Source organism: Lobosporangium transversale (genome assembly GCF_002105155.1).
Source record: "Lobosporangium transversale strain NRRL 3116 chromosome Unknown BCR41scaffold_29, whole genome shotgun sequence".
Taxonomy (NCBI): Eukaryota; Fungi; Mortierellomycota; class Mortierellomycetes; order Mortierellales; family Mortierellaceae; genus Lobosporangium; species Lobosporangium transversale.
This window is the reverse complement of record NW_019029007.1, coordinates 173,908-192,681: the sequence shown is the minus strand read 5'-3', so window position 1 is coordinate 192,681 and position 18,774 is coordinate 173,908. Positions and strand designations below refer to the sequence as shown.

The 18,774-nt window shown below is 41.8% G+C and overlaps 8 protein-coding genes across 8 annotated transcripts; 4 read left to right on the top strand and 4 right to left on the bottom strand.

Annotated features, from left to right (window-relative positions):
- Positions 1–1,311: 1,311 nt before the first annotated feature.
- On the bottom strand, positions 1,312–2,557 carry BCR41DRAFT_423657 (hypothetical protein). The gene is made up of 2 exons (XM_022030316.1): positions 2,299–2,557; positions 1,312–2,169 (listed from the first exon to the last, which is right to left on the bottom strand). The coding sequence occupies exons 1-2, from the start codon at positions 2,488–2,490 to the stop codon at positions 1,387–1,389; spliced, it is 975 nt and encodes a 324-aa protein (XP_021879476.1). The 5' UTR covers positions 2,491–2,557; the 3' UTR covers positions 1,312–1,386.
- A 412-nt stretch (positions 2,558–2,969) lies between these two features.
- On the top strand, positions 2,970–4,082 carry BCR41DRAFT_423656 (hypothetical protein; the record flags this gene model as incomplete). Its single annotated transcript, XM_022030315.1, has 1 exon — positions 2,970–4,082. One exon carries the CDS (start codon positions 2,970–2,972, stop codon positions 4,080–4,082), a length of 1,113 nt encoding a protein of 370 aa, XP_021879475.1.
- Positions 4,083–4,385: 303 nt separating this feature from the next.
- BCR41DRAFT_357246 (putative autophagy-related protein 8) lies at positions 4,386–5,416 on the bottom strand. Its single transcript, XM_022024850.1, has 3 exons — positions 5,159–5,416; positions 4,900–4,955; positions 4,386–4,789 (listed from the first exon to the last, which is right to left on the bottom strand). Exons 1-3 carry the CDS (start codon positions 5,193–5,195, stop codon positions 4,502–4,504), a joined length of 381 nt encoding a protein of 126 aa, XP_021879474.1. The 5' UTR covers positions 5,196–5,416; the 3' UTR covers positions 4,386–4,501.
- A 2,376-nt stretch (positions 5,417–7,792) lies between these two features.
- BCR41DRAFT_357245 (hypothetical protein) lies at positions 7,793–9,205 on the bottom strand (the record flags this gene model as incomplete). The annotated part of the gene is made up of 5 exons (XM_022024849.1): positions 8,894–9,205; positions 8,637–8,748; positions 8,106–8,524; positions 7,899–8,024; positions 7,793–7,855 (listed from the first exon to the last, which is right to left on the bottom strand). Coding segments are annotated over exons 1-5 (747 nt in total), but the record flags the coding sequence as incomplete, so codon positions are not given.
- A 1,488-nt stretch (positions 9,206–10,693) lies between these two features.
- BCR41DRAFT_357242 (hypothetical protein) lies at positions 10,694–12,390 on the top strand (the record flags this gene model as incomplete). The annotated part of the gene is made up of 6 exons (XM_022024848.1): positions 10,694–10,840; positions 10,902–10,968; positions 11,065–11,409; positions 11,499–11,792; positions 11,893–12,180; positions 12,212–12,390. Coding segments are annotated over 6 exons (1,233 nt in total), but the record flags the coding sequence as incomplete, so codon positions are not given.
- Positions 12,391–12,707: 317 nt separating this feature from the next.
- BCR41DRAFT_357239 (mitochondrial fission ELM1-domain-containing protein) lies at positions 12,708–14,751 on the bottom strand. The gene is made up of 7 exons (XM_022024847.1): positions 14,396–14,751; positions 14,242–14,298; positions 14,045–14,134; positions 13,347–13,732; positions 13,220–13,296; positions 13,049–13,097; positions 12,708–13,026 (listed from the first exon to the last, which is right to left on the bottom strand). Exons 1-7 carry the CDS (start codon positions 14,550–14,552, stop codon positions 12,763–12,765), a joined length of 1,080 nt encoding a protein of 359 aa, XP_021879471.1. The 5' UTR covers positions 14,553–14,751; the 3' UTR covers positions 12,708–12,762.
- Positions 14,752–14,840: 89 nt separating this feature from the next.
- On the top strand, positions 14,841–15,748 carry BCR41DRAFT_357238 (hypothetical protein). Its single transcript, XM_022024846.1, has 2 exons — positions 14,841–14,941; positions 15,053–15,748. The coding sequence occupies exons 1-2, from the start codon at positions 14,888–14,890 to the stop codon at positions 15,731–15,733; spliced, it is 735 nt and encodes a 244-aa protein (XP_021879470.1). The 5' UTR covers positions 14,841–14,887; the 3' UTR covers positions 15,734–15,748.
- Positions 15,749–15,880: 132 nt separating this feature from the next.
- On the top strand, positions 15,881–18,003 carry BCR41DRAFT_357235 (NMD3 family-domain-containing protein). The gene is made up of 3 exons (XM_022024845.1): positions 15,881–16,023; positions 16,176–17,460; positions 17,555–18,003. Exons 2-3 carry the CDS (start codon positions 16,176–16,178, stop codon positions 17,719–17,721), a joined length of 1,452 nt encoding a protein of 483 aa, XP_021879469.1. The 5' UTR covers positions 15,881–16,023; the 3' UTR covers positions 17,722–18,003.
- Positions 18,004–18,774: the final 771 nt, after the last annotated feature.

Sequence of the window (18,774 nt, the reverse complement as noted above, 5' to 3'; positions counted from 1 at the left end):
TTGCGATTGTCGTTTCTAAAGTTACGATCATCGTTCCTAAATTTGCGTTCGTATGCAGTCGTTGCTTCAAGTCGGCGATTTCCTTTTGTAGATCTGCGTTCGTCGTCTGTAGACTTGCGATTATAGGTTCATTCCCTTCACTTTTAACTTAGGAGAAAGGAATACAAATAGAAAGTGCGTATGACTTGTTTAATCATAGTTAACTGTGGACAAAAAAAAAAGGCATACCAGTAGAGTGGAATAGTACCTGGTCGTTCAATAATGACATGGATGGTTTTTTTTGGTGGTACAGCGCCAAAAACCTCAGAGACCTCGCTAGTCGGATCTTCGAGCTTCTCTGGGTTTTTCTGCGCCTTCTGCTCGTCTGTAAGATTGCTTAATGTAATTGGTTTCTTGGAGATAGAAGAAATGGCGACATGCCAGAGAGTGAGCTTGCTTGCATTAATATCATGAAACTCTAGCTGCTTTTTCTTGATGGCATCCTTGAGATGGTCTATCGTTTTTGAAGAGGAGATATCCACTGAGAATATGGAGGAATCTCCATCGATAACGCAAAAGAGGGTTACTTCGGTGGCCATGGTAGTGTTATGATTGTTTGTTTCAATAGTTTCAATGGAGCGAGTATTTTAAAGGATGGCGATAGCGCAAAGCCACAATGCGCCTTGCAAATAGGAAGAGAATGTTATCCATTTTTGATTCTTATTTTAAAATATAATAAATGAATAGCTATATTTGTGATTCATATTGACGCAAGGAACTCACCATAAGAGAATGATACGGATAGATAGATGGAAATCAAAAAGGGAGGACTGAAATATCATGTGACGACATATATAGGATCACAGGAAAAATTTTGTGACCCTGTGCACGCTACTGAGACTCTTTTGTCATGAGCAGATCCAATAAAGAAATGATTGGCATCGTCCATGTTTCAGTCGCCGACAGGTTTTAAGTCAGTCGTCCTAATCATATTCGTTACGAGATGTGATTAAGGAAGCAAAGTATACGAATATCTGAATGAATATAGCTCTACCCATCACTCTGGTTGGATTCTTTAAGTACTTTGCAATTTGGGAGATCAAAGAGCAAAGTGCACAGTCCTCTTGAGTTCTGTGGGTAGCACAACAATCAAACAAGGCAAGTTTTCCACGATTGTTTACATACTTTTCTCCAACACCCTGAATGTCTGGATGCCGTTGGGACTGACGTTATCAAGGATGTGAGACTGCTGATGGATTAGAGATTTTATCTCTGTTCTGAAGTGTATAAATATAATATATAATATATATATATATATATACTAAATATCTACTGAGTCTGACTTTTATTGATCGTGGGGTCTGTTGACGAAAGAGGATTGGAACAAATAAGGTTTTTCTCTTTAGCTTATTTCACCTCACCTTCATCTTCTACTTCTTCTTCCTCAACGATACCTGCACCAGTGCCCCACCCGAAAACATCTTTTGATGCAGCCACATCTATTCTTCTATATGGAGCAATTGGTAGAGCTACCTGTTTCATAGTGCGTAATACATGACGCAAGTGCTGTGCACTAAGGAGGTGGCCTAGCCATGCCTTCCACCTATTCCAACGTGACCCGCAAACAGAACAATACCAATGAGCTTGAGTTGCATTGATGGAAGTTTCGTTGAGAAGAGTTGATGGCATTGCACGTTGTCCTGCATTTTTCGTACAGCTACTTTGTGTCTGGGAAGCGGCTGCTATACTTATATCTGTTTGGTTTAACAGACGGGGGGCCGAGATGTGTGTTATAGATGTTTGTTTCGAAGGACGATCATTCTTATTCTTGTCTTGCGTTTTTTCATTGGATATCCAGTTCATCTTTAGTCCTGCATCACCTGAGTCAGCTAACCTCTGTTTCCGAGACCTTGCCTTCTTTATGGCTCTTTCAAGTTGTCTTCTTCGTTGTTTTGCTCCTTGCCGGCGTGATACTTCCACCTCTTCAATGGGGTTGTTTTTTTCGGGCTTTAATAGTGCAGAGGTCGGTTTTGAGAACTTGTTGGAAGGATCAACTGTGGATACTGAGGTTTGATCTTTATGTAACTGCTTTACTCTTGCAAGGTGCTTTTTAGACGATAAATGAGTTGTGAGCATGGCGATTGAGGTAAAACGTGCATTTGGGCAAGTGGGACATTTTGGTGGGTTTTCCTATTCAAAGGTAAACAGCGATAATTTAAAAAGAAAAGAACGTCTGTTGTCATATAAATAACAAGGAGTTTTAAACCAAAGCAAACACAGCCAAGATAAGCAACCAGCGTCGGATTAAAAAATATATACCATTAGTCTTTTTTGCTGCTGCTTGCGAGAATTGTATGAAATCCTTTGCAGCTCCTCATCAGGTAATAATTGCCAAGCATAGAGGTGTTTTTGTGCAGCATTGTCGGTACCAGAGGATTTGGTATCAACACCAGCCTTATGTATTGGCATTTGTGTTTGTAGTGACTTTATAGTAATATCCACGTGGTCCATCAAATTGAAACTCTTGAAGTTGGTACAGGTCCTCTAAGGATTGCATATTCGTCAAGTTCATGAAGCACAGAGCATTCTCGAATGAATAGAAGATGTACTAACTAGCCAAGATAGTTGATTACACCCAAGCCACAACAGGTTTCCTGGACTTGAAAATTGCAGTCGTTCATGTCGCGTCTTTTATTATGACCCATATCATTACGATCACATCCATTTTTCCGATCACTGCCATCCTCGCCCACTAAAAAATACACTTTTCTGCAATCTCCATCACTCTCGCAACAATCAAATAAATAAATAAATAAATAAAAAAGAGTGCCATTTCTTTACGACGTAAGCGACAAGAGACAGCGAGCTTTTGTGCGTGCATTAAACAAAAGCCACTTAGGCTGGTGACGAGCTCACTTTTCCCCCCATTTCACTTTCATTGACTTCTCCTTCCACCGGGCACTAACAACCTGGCCGCGACCTTGCTCATGATGCTCAACGCATCCTATATCCAAATCCTTGTGGTTCTCGGTTTGCCATATGCGGTTAAGGCCGTGCGGTCGTTCTTTGCAAAAGCACCCCCGCCATCGCCACTCCAACGCTTAAACAACAAGCATAAGGAAGACATATCTCCAAAGACTCGTTCATGGAATCGGTTTATATTAGCCTTGTTGAGTCTGACAACTCTTTACCATCTCTATAATGTCGCCTTATACAATCCTCCTAATATCTTTCGGGCACTCTCTTTACCTCCTGACTGCCCTAATTTCATTCTGCATCAGTCGTGGAAGGAATACGCGGATCACCATCCAGGTTTTATGGACAAGTATCCGGATTCGATGCGAGAGCGATTCAAAGCTATGGAGTATCGACTTTGGTATGAGGTATATGGGCAAGATGCCTTTTTGAACTGTGATCACTGCACAGAGCAGTCGGATTTCATGCTATATCTCATCCCTGGAGCATTGGCTTCTTATATGAGTATGGGTATTATCTTGGGCTTGGCAACCACTCAAACCTCACATCTAAACAAATACAGAAGTTGGGGAGCTGCCGCCTTGGTTCTATTTGCGGTGCTTGAATACGGAATTTACCAGAGAAGCGCTGGTTTCGGGACGCTAAATGGCCTCATGAATGACGATGCCTGGTTGGTAGGATACACGGGTGCACATCGTCTTCGACATGGTGCTCTCGCTTTGATGTCGGCGGTAATCATTGCACTTTTGCAGCGATCTGGCCGTAGTGGTGGATCGAGGGATGAGATAGAAATCCTCAACGATCTTTGTCATGCGCAAGAAGCCATGATTCAGAGACATCGGGCACTTCAATTGGCCAGAGTCGCATCGCTGAGGCATGAAACGTTGAGGAAGCAGTTTGTCGAGTATTGGAAACGACGGGAGATTGAGCACAGTCTTTTGTTAGGCGATAGCGAATATAGGGAGGCTCGTGATTTAGCCCTTAGCAGGATAGACATTGATGCCATTACACAACAGGCTGACCAGTACATCGATGCCATCATCAGCGCAGGAGAACGCGTACCCGAGATGTCTGATGAATTAGATACCAGCTCGTCGGTGACTGAGGATTTAAAAAAAAGCAGTTAGAGATTATGACATGGACTCTATGATCTGAATAATCTACTAGATAGTAATGGTCTTTCTTTATTACTGAATGAACCGTCTTTTTTATTGCTTTCACTCCTATTCGCCATCGCATTAAAATGAGTAAGAAACAACTACAAGGTTACAGCTAGAAAAAGACGATTGATGCAAAGTTGGTGATGGTACAAAGAGAAATATAGGAATATACATGAACAGAGAAAAACATGGGCGGGAAAATTCAAATGCTGAACTTCTAGTAAGATAGACTGGCACTGATTGCTGTCAACTTCAAACCCTGTGGAATGATTTTTTTTTTTTTTTTTTTGTTTGTTCATTCTTCATTCTTTTCTTGCATGATTAACACGTGGCCAAGAATGAATAGGGAAAGAGGACAATGTGTTTGTATAGCCTGTTACTTTCTTCTAGTCAGTCTCATTGCTCTCTGATTCTGCACCGAACGTATTCTCGCCAGAATATGTAATATAGAGGAATCCATCCTTATCCTGATGCTCTTCGTAGATTGATGACATCAATGCCGCAGTTGGAGGCAAGACTTCGTTGACGAAAATGAAGATGGCCTTTTCGGGCGATAGCTTGATACGTTTGCGAATTACGTAAACAAATTGGCCTACTGTCAAATCAGCGGGTACTAAATACTTTTTCTTGTCGATAGTGGCGATATCAGACTTGTCGACTTTCTCACAAATGACCTGGAGATGATTTAAGCAGATTGGAAGCACAAAAAATATTTAGAATAATAATTCCATAAAATGCATAAAATGAATGACAAATAATAAAGCTGAATCTTTGACTAACTTACTGGGATACGATCGGGATACTTTTGACGGATACGTTCAGCCTCTGCCTTGCGTTTTTCTATAATGACAATAATGATAATAGTAATAGTAATAATAATATGCATACGTCATAAGTTTTTGTAATATATTTGTTTGGTAATAAAGTTTGAAAGTAAATGCTTTGCATATTTCAATTCCTTTGATGCGCGGCTTTTGAAACCAACATCTATCAAGGTCTACTTGAGGATGGTTCAGCAACCCAAAAGACAAAGCACTACCTACCAAAGGCATGTTCTTGCTGGAATGCGGAGCGAACCATATTGAAATTGGAGGATGGATTGATTTGAAGAGTATAGGTGCTTACGTGTGCGAGAGAGAGAAAAAGAGAGAAAGAGAGAAAGAAAGAGGAAGCGTAGGACAGAGAATGTGTACTAGAATGAAGATAATTGAGGTTGAAAAGAAATGAATAACACGCGTGTGAATGAATAGATGGATGAACAAATGAAAGACAGTAAGCTGAATATTTGTATGGGGTAAGTCTGATAATGATTGGAAAGCAAAAAGAGGGAAGTGAAATTGTTTGGAGTTGTCATGCGGGTCTTTATAAATAATCACTTTGGGCTGCATCCCTTACTCCAAAGTCGAACTCGTGAGTCCGCGTGACTGTTCTCGGCAAATTTTCGACTTTTATTCATTCTTATATTTATTGAATTGATAACAAAAATAATTTCCATTTGTGAGCATGGTGCTACTTCGTGATGGCTCTTGCGTCTATTCAAATTTGCTAGACTTACTTACTTGTGCCCCGTGTTCTACTTGTCGTATATCGGTTGCCTATTGCCTCAGACTTGAAATCAGTCCCTACGATGCAACACGACAGAAAAAAAAGGTATTTGGAATGACAAGATGTCAGATTTATTTCATTGAAGCAGGTATTCAACTATACTGTATACTGCAGGAATAGTTTGTCTGTTAGGTTAAAAGTCAAAGTCCCATGGGGCTTTAATATAACTCAGTGCGGCGTTAGTGGGTCGCCTCATCAGCAAAATACAAACTACAATAACATGAATTGTTTTAAAACCTACTCGACTTATCAAAGTCGATATGGGTTATCGCAGCCCTATTCACAAGGTTGTGTCGCCTTCATTTCTTCGATCCTCCTTTTTCCTTTCAAGCTATGATTCCCTTGCTTCGCTGCAGGAAACTTCTTGACACTAAAAGGACCCCACGCTACGTGAAGGGATTGGAACTGAAAGAGACTTTCTCGTTGACTGTGGAAGGTGTGCTGGATCATTTTGTCGCTCAACTCTAACAACCACGACAAAGCGATAGTGTCCGGTATGTTTTTATCTACAGTGCTGATATCAAGTGGGACTGCAGCTGCGGCTACTTTTTCATTCATACTCGCTTACTTCGATGCTTCTCCGCCCCCGATAAACCTTTCTATTCCTCTAACTGCCGCAGTATTTGGGGAATTTTTCAATGTCTGCTCCGTACACCTCTGGATACACGACCTTTTTTAGGTTAAGGATATTGTTTAAACATCGGTGTAGATGCTGTGGCCTTCGTTATCCACTTCTGACTAATACCAGAGTTGGATGGCTCTTGCAAGTCGTTGGTTCTGTGCCTTGAGAGACGATGCTATTTGCCTGAGCCCTATCTTGTCTCGTCTCGATATTCTCTGATTTGTTGAAAAAATTAACTAGCCTATCTCGTGATAAAATGGCTTTTATTTCCCCCAAACGATAATAATTCATGGAAGCTGATAAGCCCTCTCTAATTGTATTCGCCGCTATTGAAGAACTTTGAAGACTTTTGTCATTATAAGTTATGATGTTGATAACTAATGGATATAGAGCGGGATGAGTCGATAAATGGAGCCAATATCTTGGAATAAACCAAACGAGCTCCAAGCCCAGTAGGCTTTACCATCCTCATTAGAGCCACCAAGGCTGACGCCCTCCATTTAAATGTATATACAGCCGATTCTCCCCTCATAGTTCAGAACAAATAACTTTCTTACATGGGCCTAGCATGTACTTTATATAAGAAATTCGGTCCCATCGCGTTTCTTATCGAGAGAATCGACTTTAATTCTGATACCAAAACTAGCTTTTTTTGCTACTTGGACATATAAGCTGCAGCGTAAGGATGGAGCAATAGCATATTGAGGCATCAAACCTGCACAGTAGACATGGGCTACAATCAGGTTGATAAAATCATGCGTTATTGCTTACCATCATTGATTCAAATAGAATTCATGTGCTTCTGCTATTTCAATCCTTGATCCTCTACCACATGTGCCTACGCTCTACCCTGCATACTCTTTTATAGGAGAGAGATTGTACAGTTTGATGAATAAGGCTCCGGCGTTTGCGAATCTTAGACACATATTATGGTGATTAGAAAGAGCGAAATCTCTTTTGGAAAGACCAACACCACTGTGTAAAAAAATCAGTAGTGAGCGATCGACCAACAAACAAGAGGTGTTGCAAACATTCTTTCCTAGGAATGCTATTACAGGAAGACAACGCCATGGCTATTTGAGTAAATTGGAGAGAGAGGGGCGGAAGAGGAGAGGTTTTAATCAAGCATGTAAATTATACTTTTCTGAACATTTATATTTATTTTAATTCTTTTTTTTGCTTTCCAGCCTTGACGGGTTGAGTACTAGAACCCAGTCGCTTATTCCCGACATTTTTACGAGTGCCGCTTTGTTCCTTTCGCATCATGGTATTATCGATCCTAACTAATCCTCCAGCCGAGCCCGATGCCAGCCATGTTGCTGAATGTAAGCACCGTGACCATTGTACCTGAACCGTATATAAATATAAAAAAAATTAGAGTAGATTTTCTAGATGAAACCTTAAGACGCCATCAAAATCAAAAACGAAACAGTGTGAAGAGACTAAATACCCTCTGAATAGCAATGTTGGCTCCATAGAAGCCTAACAGTCCATCTGACTTGCTGATAAACTCCTTTCTTCATCTTCTTTGAAAAAAAGCTTCGCTCTCGTTCTACTTGCGGACTCTCTTGTATTTGATGGGCTTCATCGTCTATGCTATCACAGTTGTTTTGGATAGCTGTATTGGATTCATCACCGACGTCAGCTTCTTGAAGCTGATATACGCAATTCTGGACCATTCCCTGTTTTAAAAAAGGATTTTGATTAGCCGAAATAAGGAAGCAAGTTATTCATTAGCTAATGAGATGGGTAAGGTTCATTACAAATCCACGGCGCGCCTTGAAAGCAGGATTTGAGATCTTGACGCGGCCATCAGAGACCGCTACCGCTAAATAGGGTTGGTAGTCGGAATAAGAAAAATCCCAAATTGTGCCCTTGACATTAAATAATCGAAGTCCTCGAGACTCAACATAGAGTTGATCCATTTTGGCTCCAAAATCAATGTCGACATAAACTGTGCCCTCAGCCCAGGGCACACATATAGATGACATGGGAGCCCCAAGGATAGTCTTGATATCAATCCGTGCATATGGGTCGCGAAGGTCGGTGTAGCGTACATGGCCATCATAGCCAGATGTTACAATGATCCAAGGTACAACTGCAGGATCACTAGACCTGAGCCAGTCAACACAACGTACACAGACATCATGCACTTGAAGTAGGTATATTGGATCAAGATACTCTGTAGCGAAGGGTTTTAAAATAATTTTTGAGTCTACTTATTCCAAACTGATTTAAAAAAAAAAAAAAAAAAAAAAAAAAAACCAGCAAAGGTCTATATACTTCTTTCTTACCAGAATCTTTGCTAGCAAGATCTTCGATTGATTGAACAAGCATAGATTTCATATCCCAGATTGCGACAGTTCCGTTAGTTGCACTTGCAGCTAGTCGTTCCGATGCCCCCAGCTGATAGACATGAAGTTGACATCGCCTAATCGTATCGTCACGTAAGGCTTGAAGTACTCAACTAGATTTTATGTAAGATGGGATCAAGTTAGAGTGAATGCTGGTCTAGTGTTAGATGCGTAAATTAGTCCAAAAAGGAACATACTATATAAAGTCTCCGGCAGCGAGCCATTTGCCGTTGCGACCTTAAGGTGATGGCGTAGGCTTTCGGGTCTGGTACGCTAAAGATCCGAATAGAACCGTCGCTGAATGTAGCGGCTAAAATACCTAATCTTGTCAAATGCCCTGATGCGGATTCCTATACAACATATTTTAGAAGATATTAGATGAATGAATTGCAAAGTTATTATAGTCTTGAAGAGAGCAAGATGCTCTCTTTAGGTCATGTTCATACCGCCTGCATGAAACCTCCTGAAGGACACCATTTTAAATCAAGGACAGCACCATACGAGTGTAAAATGCACAGAGCCAGATACGGAGAGGCTCTCCTTGAAGTGCACCATCATCATCGGTATTGCAGTTCATACTCCAGAGCTGAATCAAGTTCGGATGTGCGTCCTGTTTCCCCAAAGGATACAACTGATCGCGCGCTATACAGTTTTCAGCAGTATCTGGAAAGCCACCAATGGCTACATAGCTTTTGTTTTCGTTTGCTTCTTCGCCGCCATAACTAGGAACGGACACCAGTCGAGAGCCCAAAGAGAAACCAGTATTTAGAAGATAGTAATCTTTGTTTCCAGTACCTAATCAAAGAGATACAACATAATCTTAAGATTATCATTGTTTCCAGCGCATGAGTTTCGGATTTGTAGCTAATTATAACCAACAGACTTGAGCTGCCTTCACATAGTGAGCCGCCATAGTGTTCATATCGAATTGCGTTTCACGCGCGGTTACTTTTGTTGTGGCTAGGAGAGGTAGGTACTCGTCCAGATCAGTTGGCTCTCTATTAATGACATAGAATAGTTTGTCAACTTGGGGATCAAAAGCATTATGTACAGCCACGATAGCGAAAATTTAGTTGTAATGCTAACCTAAGCACACGGAAGTCCTTTATACTTGGACCAATGTTAGGATATACGGTCTGTTTCAAAAACTCCTCCTTCATGCAAACTTGAGCCACATCTTCACAGGTTGGTGCCTCAAATGAAGAATCTCCAATGTTGTGGGCAATGGTTCAAATTAAGCAACTGTCCTCTCTTGGGTTTTGGCACATTCTTGCTGCTCTCTCGAGGTTTACGCTGTGTAGTCGTTATCGGTGCGAATCGGTGTTGAGGTTTAGCAGGAGTAATGCTCAAAGCACGTCCACTACCATCGTTGCTACGCACAGCACTCAACGTAGGCGAAGACTCATTTTGTTCCGTTAGAAGCTCGTTCATTTGATCTAATGAGACTGTGAAGCTCTGCATGGCCTTGCGCCGTCGCGGCTTTCTAGTTGAATTTGAAGTCATATCTTCGTCTTCTGCCTCAGAAACCCTCGCGCCAGTATCATCATTATATCCATCACTCTCTTTATCATCATCATCACCCTTGTAGTCAGATCCATTGTCAGAGCTATCGCTGTGCTTTGCTTTGCGGCGTCTACTTTTCCGTACCTCTTCCACTGGCCCCTCATCCACCACTTAAAATAAGACGTAATCTCTTCTTAGCGGAACGAGCTGGACGCGAGACATATTGCACTAGAAATGTACCGATTTTATGTGAGAAGTTCAATATTTAGCCTTTACTACCGGTCCTTACAGCGCCATGCACGGTCTCATGTATCCAGTTCCTGATCGTCTGTTTGTGAAATGGAGGATGTGCACACAACACATGAACTATCGTGACGGTTGTTTGGGCCTTTCTTTCTATTTCTTTTTTTTTTTTTTTTTTTTTTTTCTTATTTGGTCATTCCTTCTGTCCTAGTCGAACTGACCTAGAAACCATGGGAAAGCTGTGAAAAGATCGCAAGCGACGACGTTTGCTCGCCGAGGTAACAGGTGTAGGAGCTCGTCAATTCGGAAAGAATCAAGAGAATCTCATCGGCAATGATGAGAATACTTCACAAAACCTCACAAAGTCTTTTGGAGGTGTTGTCTCTGAAGAGGACATGGTTACCACCCTCCGTACTTTGCTGACATTGGAGCAGCATACTGATGTGTTCCGATCAAAAGTCATGCAAATCCCTTCGAGCAGTTATTCACCAGCTCCAACAGACAGCCACTGCAGCGTCTGGCATGGGTAAGAATCACTTCCTACTAATAAGGCTATTTTAACTTGGAAAGCTGTAGCATGAGGCTCATGACCATTCTTAACATCATATTAGGACAAACCCAGTCGGCCGTATCTCTGATGCTTTGGTGGACGGCCGATGGAATGATGCTATGTCGGCGCTGGAGGAGATGAGGTCCCGAGGCCAGGTGCCCAAGTTAGGGGCTCTGCAACGGTGGGTGCGCGACTGTGATGCAGCATCTGCAAAGAGTGGTGCATTCGGAGACCCTGTTGTGTTGAGACTCCTAGACTCAATACTTAGAACAGTGGATCCTTCTATGATCCCCAAAAAAGTCAGTGTAGATGGTCAAGAGGAGTCCCCTGTGAGAATGCATCCAATGTGGCACGCATTCCCAAGAGTGGATGACAATGTCCAGAAATATGAAGCTGCCTTGGCAAAGACCTTGTTTTGTAAGCATTGTTTCAGTGTGGCGCTTATAAGTGCTTAGTATAACCTGGTGGTTTTCATTGAACTAATTGGCCTCACCCACATCTCTCAGCGGAGGAAGAGGCAGAACACTACAGGGCCTCGTTTAGAATTGTTTCCCATCAAAAAGGACCACTCCGCCGGACTCCGAACCTACATGATTTCACACTTTATCTTTCTAAGCCCGATACCGTCCGTTTGTGCTACCGAGACAATCCTGCAGTACAACCTCCTGTCGAACGCATCGACATGCCGCATGTGCCGGGTGCATTCTTACTAAAAGATGTACTCACTCGTAAAGAATGCCACCAGATGATCTCAGCTGCAGAATCCGTAGGATTTACTCCCGATGTCCCCATTGTCGGAAGTGCAGCAGAATCTATCTCAGTGCTAGCGCACAACTTTTTCTGGATGGCTGATGACCAGTTGTTAGAGCATATTTATGCGCTGCAAGGCTCATTTTCCAGAGACCAGTGGTGATGGACGAGGAGCTGTTGGCATCAATTCGAGATGGAGGGTTTATCGGTACGTTCCTGGAGCTATCTATCGCATTCATGTAGATGGGCAATGGCCAGGTAGTGGCCTAGATCCAGTGACAGGAAAGTACTTGTATGATGCATATGGGAGTAAGAGGTTGTCTCGGCTTACGTTCTTGGTTTATTTGAATGATGAGTTTGAGGGTGGCGGAACTACTTTTTTTACTCCTTCCGCTGATGTTGGCTTCATGGATGCAAGGGCAGTCTCACCGAGAGCAGGTAGCGTACTCTGTTTTCCCACACGGTGAAGCAGCAGGTAGCCTGCTCCATGAAGGATCTCCAGTACTCAAAGGAGCCAAATATATCATTCGAGCCGACGTCCTTTATGAAATCCCAGAGTGATTATAGCATAAGATATATTTATTGTTTTATGGATAAAAGAATGTGATACCATCAGGTGTAAGTGTAGCCTTGCAGCCCTTTCTGAAACAAATTCTGTAAAAATCTCGAAAAAAAGGATGCAACCAGCCAATGCCACTGTATTCAAGAAACCCTTTTGACCACTGTGTCAATCCTCACTTTCTAGCCCATCTGCATCTTCGAAGTTGAATATATCTATATTCTGTGCTTATTATGACATTGTTATGGCAGATAGCCGTTATTGTTCACTTTGGGTCGTTGCTACGTATCAGATGTAGACCAGAATACATGATAGCCAAGTACTATACTCATATAAATGACAGGCTAGGCTAGAATCGGCCAAGCATAAATGTGTGCACTTTTTTTTTTTTTTTTTTTTTTTTTTTGTTTGTTTGAACCCTGAGGAAGCTTAAAATCAAGGCACTAAAATGAAGGCCTTGATCAGCAGGTGCTATTGGCTATCTCTTCAGGGATTCTTCTACCCGATATGCGACAATCCCTTATAATCTTGAGGCGCTGCGCAAGACGCTTGACCTCTTCTGTTCCCTGATCTGCTAGTAGCTTGTGGTTCCATGGTGGATGATCACCTGGATAACTCAAGGGGTCCGCAGTATCGTTAGTCGTTATATTAGAAACAATATTGGGTTCGTTGCCACTCAAGACTGGAACACGACGCAGGCCGGAACGTGCGGGTCGCATTGTGATCTGCCAAGTACCGATGAAAAACCTTTAGCTTCCCACGAGCGAGCTCACCGCCAAGGATGTACACTGGTTTACTAGAGTAAAGGTTGGGGGCAATTAGAATCAGAAAGAGTATAACGAGACAGGCTAATAATTCACAACTTTCTAAAGTAATGAAAAAAAATAAAATAAAATAAAATAAAATAGAAGGACTTACCCAGTGGCCAGAGCTTCGTTGGTCATTGCAACCGAATCTGCTGTGACCACAATTTTGTCCGCTAATGCCAGCATAGCCTCGTATGGATTATGATCATTGATGAATCCTATAGTATCTTGGACCTTACATCAGCGACCGGATCATAAACGTAAAGCCTGTTCTCATCCTGAATATGACTTTCGAGCTTTTTGACTGCGACTTTGGTATTATCGGCAGTCCTTTGCGAAAACGAAAGTAAGACTCTGGAGCCTTGAACATCCAATAAGCGGGATAGCCGACTGATTAGTCTTTCAGTATTGTGCGAGCAATCTTCGTTCGGACCACCAATCAGTATGGTAACAATGGGCTGTCGAGTTAGCCCGTTTCTATTTCCCTGATTGAAAAAGGATTTTGGAATAAGTTCTAGTTCAAAAGCCTTGCGTTTAGCAACATCAAGTGATCTTTGAGTGATGGTATTAAGCGTTGAATTGATACGGAAGTAATTTTTTTGATCTTTCATCAGCCCCAGACCCGCTATAGGCGTCAGAAAAAAAGGAAGAGGGTTATCAGCATTGACCAAATACGTATTTGAAGCATCATTCAAACCACCCACAATTATTTTACCAAGCTGGACTAGATTTCGTGCCGTTGAAGGAACACTTGATCGAAATGCACAAATGGTAAAGCAGGAAAATGAATATGGGCTATGAGAGAGCAAAGGGAAGAGACGTATGCCATGATTGGTCAATGCCTCAGAGGCGAATTAAATTATTTTGGATGGACAGTTTAAAAGCAGTGGTACCTGAAAATGATGCCTTTCCACTCATCCTTGATACATGCACAGACCAGGAAAAGCTTTGGCCCCCGAACCAATCACAAAACTAGGATATGGTGCAGCCAATGCATCACCTTCCATGAACCATGGTAGTTTGTCCGCTAATCACAGTTTTAGCAACAATGTATCGCCGATTTTAATTAACAGGAGAGTCAAGGTTACCATACGTCACAGGTCAAGCGAGAAACCTACTCGATTTCCTATTGACAACATGATGATAGTCCCATTAAAAGTTTTTTGAAAGGCGTTGGAATCCATTGTAAACCTAAAGATTGAAGTTACGGAATAGGGCTTGTTATTCTATATATCAACCTCCTGTAGAGCAAGCGTTTGGTTTATTACCTTGGGCGCCATTTAAACACGCTTGATAGCCCAAGGAAGCCCAAGTGCTTCGGCGAGAGCAATAGACTCCTTGTCAGCACTGACAGATCCCTCTGATATAATCCAAGTGACGGGTGTAGTAGGTTGATATACAGCCCGGGGGGCAAAGCGTGTTCTTCGATAGGCTTTTTCGTGCATAGCTTTTGTAGCATATAGATTCCGATGGCACCATATTAACCGGCGACTTTTGGAGCATACTGTTCAGAGTCATGGTCGTACGATTCAGCTGATTAGCAGACAGAAGTACATGACGGGTTGTAAATCCTGCGACAGTTCGCAAGGGATCCATGATGTGCATTCAATACTGTCCAATTCTGATCGATGCCAAAAGCAGGATGCATGGCCAAAAAACAAGTACAAAGTACTAAATTTTCTCACGATTTGAATTGGCTCTTTTTTTTTTTTTTTTTTTTGCTTCCTCAGCATTCCATCCTTTCCCATTATTAATTCTTCACCTCGCTTCCATCATCATTATGGCGCCTATTACCCCCCACAGCAAGGTCAAGGTCGTATTGACCGGCTTTGAGGTAATAGGCACATAGACATGGGTCATTTGCATATTTTTGTACCTGATATTGAATAAACTTTCACTTCTTGACATTCTTCTATTTATACATCTACTCCCTTTTCTTTTGTAGCCTTTTGGCAAACATTTGACAAACCCTTCATGGCTGTCCGTCCAACCTCTCAATTGTAATACTTTACAACTGCCCCCTCACTCCGAGCAGGATCCCAAGCATCATAAAGCTACAGAAGCATATATCGTGTGCCAGGAGTTGCCAGTCGAATACCGTAAGGTTCCTGATCTCGTGCCGGCCTTACATGCTCAGCACAGCAGAAACAAGCAAGCGGAGGAAGAATCTGAGGATTTTATAAAGACTTACTATATTCATGTTGGCGTTGGTCGCGATGGACATACTGCGATTGAAACACAGGCCCATCGAGTCGGTTACTCCCATCCAGATAATTCGCAGTGGAATCCGGAATCAAAAGATATTCCTCCTGTTTCTAGAGATGCTTGGTCTAATGATCCTGAGCGCCTGACTACAACTATCGACACTGAAGCGTTGGCTGAATACTTAAAGACCGAGAAAGGCTGGATTTGTGAAAAAAGCATGGATGCTGGGTTATATCTTTGTGAATATACATTTTACTTGAGCATGGCTGAGAGACACAGAAGAATTCAAGCAGGAGAGGAGGGTGAGGACGAGCGAGCTTGTTTATTCGTGCATCTTCCTTCGGTTGGTAACCCATACTCACTAGAGGAACTTCAACAGTTCGTCAAGGACATGGTTATTGCAGTTGTCACTCAATATTAGAAGTACTGTCCTGGCATTGAAACTTTTTTACTGCGCAAAAACTTGTGCTGATTAAAAAATCTTATTTTCATAGAAACGCAGTCTCAAAATGTAAACATTTTTTTTTTTTTTTTTTTTTTTTTTTCCTTTCTAAAGGAAGCAATTTGTCATCGACAGGCCGCAGCATTGGTTTTCTTCCATTGTTCCCTCACTGCCCTCACATCTTTACATTCAACTTATTTCTTTCCTCGCTTTCTTTTCCTTCAGTACATAACAATGGAGTATCGACCAGAGCTCACTCAACAACAAATGTAAGGAACAGTATATAACCCCATCGACTTTACTTGTTACTTGTACTTGTAAAAATTTGTTGTTTTTAAATAAGTATGTTTTTATATCTCTTCATATGATACTCTAGTCTTTGTTGTTCATGTGGAACAACTATTCCCCAAACCCTACGAATATGTGTATCAACTGTATTCGTAATCAAGTTGATATAACTGAAGGGATCCCAAAGCACGCCACCATCTGCTTCTGCCGTAACTGCGAACGTTACCTTCAGCCTCCTATGCATTGGGTTGCTTGCCAGTTGGAGTCGAGAGAACTACTTGCATTGTGCTTAAAGAAGCTCAAGGGTCTAAATAAAGTCCGCCTTGTCGATGCAGGCTTTATCTGGACAGAACCTCATTCAAAACGTATCAAGCTCAAGTTGACTATCCAAAAAGAAGTCTTTACCTCGACTATTCTGCAACAAATTTTTGAAGTCGAGTTTGTCGTCTCGCATCAGCAGTGTGATGACTGTGCCAAGGTCATGGCTCAAAATACATGGAAAGCTATGGTTCAAGTTCGTCAAAAGGTTGATCACAAACGTACTTTCTTATACTTGGAGCAGTTGATTATCAAGCATAGTGCACACAAGGAGACTATTAACATCAAAGAATGCAAAGACGGAATCGATTTTTACTATGGATCTCGTTCACATGCCTTGAAAATGGTCGAATTCCTGGCAGCAGTCACGCCATTGAGGAGTAAATCCTCTGAACAGCTCATTTCTACCGATATTCATTCAGGATCATCAAATTACAAGTTCAGTTACTCGGTTGAGTTGGTTCCTATCTGTAAAGATGACTTGCTTTGTTTACCACCTAAGGTTGCTAAGGCCTTGGGAAACATCAGTCCCTTGGTCATATGTTATAGAGTTGGAAATTCTGTCCATGTCATGGATGTAAACACACTTGCTGTTGCAGAGGTCTCGACCCAAACATACTGGCGTACTCCCTTTCAAGCATTAGCATCGGTGAAACAATTGACTGAGTACTATGTCCTCGATGTTGAGCCTTGTGGGCCTGTCCGTGGCAAGTATGTCTTGGCCGACATCCAGGTAGCTCGTGCAAATGACGTTGGCCGTAACGATACCACTTTCTTTGCGCGCTCTCATCTTGGAGGTGTTCTCAACCCTGGTGACAGTGTTATGGGCTATGATATTGCATCATCCAACTTCAACAACGATGCATTCGATGGACTTCACCGAGGATCTTTGCCAGATGTAATTTTGATCAAGAAGGCTTACCCAGCACATCGAAAGCGCAATCGTGGACGTAACTGGCAATTGCGACAGCTCCAGAAGGAAGAGGAGGAAATGGCTCCTCGCAAACAAGATCAAGAACGCATCGAGCATGATTATGAAATGTTCTTGCGCGATCTTGAAGAAGATCCAGAACTTCGAGCTACTATTAATCTTTATAGAGGTGTGTATCTTTTAGCATCATTTATATTTTGCACCAATGAGCACACATATATTAATTTTATTGTTATTGTTATTACTATTTATCAATTCTATAGCTGACAAGCCGAAACCGGTGCAAGATTCAAATATGGATAATGAGTCGGACTTTGAAGACGAAGATTTCCCTGAGGTTCAGTTAGATGAGCTCTTGGACAACCTCAATTTGGATGATGGCCCTGATGGCGAGTTTTCGGAGGAGGGTGAAGACATGATGATGGATTAAGCATCATCACCGAAGCAGAATACTTGTAGATTATATCCTCCATCCAACTCCTACATTTTTTCATATTTTTGTTTGTAAAACAATGATGTCCATAAACTTTAGCATCCTAGACACTGGTTTCATTCAAACATTAATGGCCCACTTCATATGAACTTTTGGTTATACAAAGTCTATAATTCTACTGCTCAGTAACTCTCCGCTCAAAAGACATGACTTTTCTGGGCTCAAGTTAGTTGATAGCTCCACTATAATCGCAGTCCAGCCTTTTCCTTGGTCATACCCTCATGGATATTTAATAGTCCATTATATTATTAATAAACAATTGGTAGTTTAAGAGCTGAGGCAACGTGTTACTCTGCTTAAGTTTCTACTCTGTGTGAGCTTTTAGCCTAATAACATGCTAGGTAAATCATTAGAAAACGTATGAAGAAAAAGGCAAATATACTACAGAATCCGAAGCCGGCTCTTGATGCAAGTTAGTTTTAGGATAGATCAGCTCCGTTAGGGTTTAGCCTGCTTCACTCGTTATTATTTCGCGGCGTCCTTGGAGTTTTTTTATTTTATTATGAGTCCAGTTTACAGTTAGATATTCTTGGCGGGCCTTCCCAAGAAAGGTAAATGTCTTGTCCCTTGCTCACTGACTTTAGGCCAGTTACTGTGAGGGTATGCGGCGTCCAAGCGCTTGCTGTGTGCTTAATAGGTCGCATGCAGATCTCGTGGCAGTTATTTTGACGTACTCAAAATGTTAAGTAATGTGGATGGATAAATCTAGTGTATGGAATAATGAGAATGGGAGAAGCATATTGACAAAAGCAGTTAAAAAAAAAAAAAAAAAAAAAAAAAAGGCATGAATCGATAGGATAAGAGGATAGATAATTCGAATGAAGACTGACCAGCATGGGGAAGGTTCTTTCATACTTCTTACTTTAATTTCATCGCCACATTCCACGTGTAACTAAATATGGCTCGTGCTCAAATAAAGTTGGCTGGTTTGGAACGGCGTTCGTCAAGATCATCGAGTTATCTAAGTCGTCCAACATACCAAGGCGCCAA

Excerpts from the sequence above, each read along its gene's own strand:
- BCR41DRAFT_357239 (XM_022024847.1), bottom strand. The coding sequence starts at position 14,552 with ATGCACGAAAAAGCCTATCGAAGAACACGCTTTGCCCCCCGGGCTGTA. Across the intron at positions 14,299-14,395 it reads GCTTCCTTGGGCTATCAAGC|GTTTACAATGGATTCCAACG; the intron begins GTGTTTAAATGG and ends TTCAATCTTTAG. Across the intron at positions 14,135-14,241 it reads AATGGGACTATCATCATGTT|CGGACAAACTACCATGGTTC; the intron begins GTCAATAGGAAA and ends AACTGTGATTAG.
- BCR41DRAFT_357238 (XM_022024846.1), top strand. The coding sequence starts at position 14,888 with ATGGCGCCTATTACCCCCCACAGCAAGGTCAAGGTCGTATTGACCGGC. Across the intron at positions 14,942-15,052 it reads TCGTATTGACCGGCTTTGAG|CCTTTTGGCAAACATTTGAC; the intron begins GTAATAGGCACA and ends TTTCTTTTGTAG.
- BCR41DRAFT_423657 (XM_022030316.1), bottom strand. The coding sequence starts at position 2,490 with ATGGACCACGTGGATATTACTATAAAGTCACTACAAACACAAATGCCA. Across the intron at positions 2,170-2,298 it reads AGCAGCAAAAAAGACTAATG|GAAAACCCACCAAAATGTCC; the intron begins GTATATATTTTT and ends ACCTTTGAATAG.
- BCR41DRAFT_357235 (XM_022024845.1), top strand. The coding sequence starts at position 16,176 with ATGTGTATCAACTGTATTCGTAATCAAGTTGATATAACTGAAGGGATC. Across the intron at positions 17,461-17,554 it reads TACTATTAATCTTTATAGAG|CTGACAAGCCGAAACCGGTG; the intron begins GTGTGTATCTTT and ends TCAATTCTATAG.
- BCR41DRAFT_357246 (XM_022024850.1), bottom strand. The coding sequence starts at position 5,195 with ATGGTTCGCTCCGCATTCCAGCAAGAACATGCCTTTG. Across the intron at positions 4,956-5,158 it reads CCAGCAAGAACATGCCTTTG|AAAAACGCAAGGCAGAGGCT; the intron begins GTAGGTAGTGCT and ends TTGTCATTATAG. Across the intron at positions 4,790-4,899 it reads AGTATCCCGATCGTATCCCA|GTCATTTGTGAGAAAGTCGA; the intron begins GTAAGTTAGTCA and ends AATCATCTCCAG.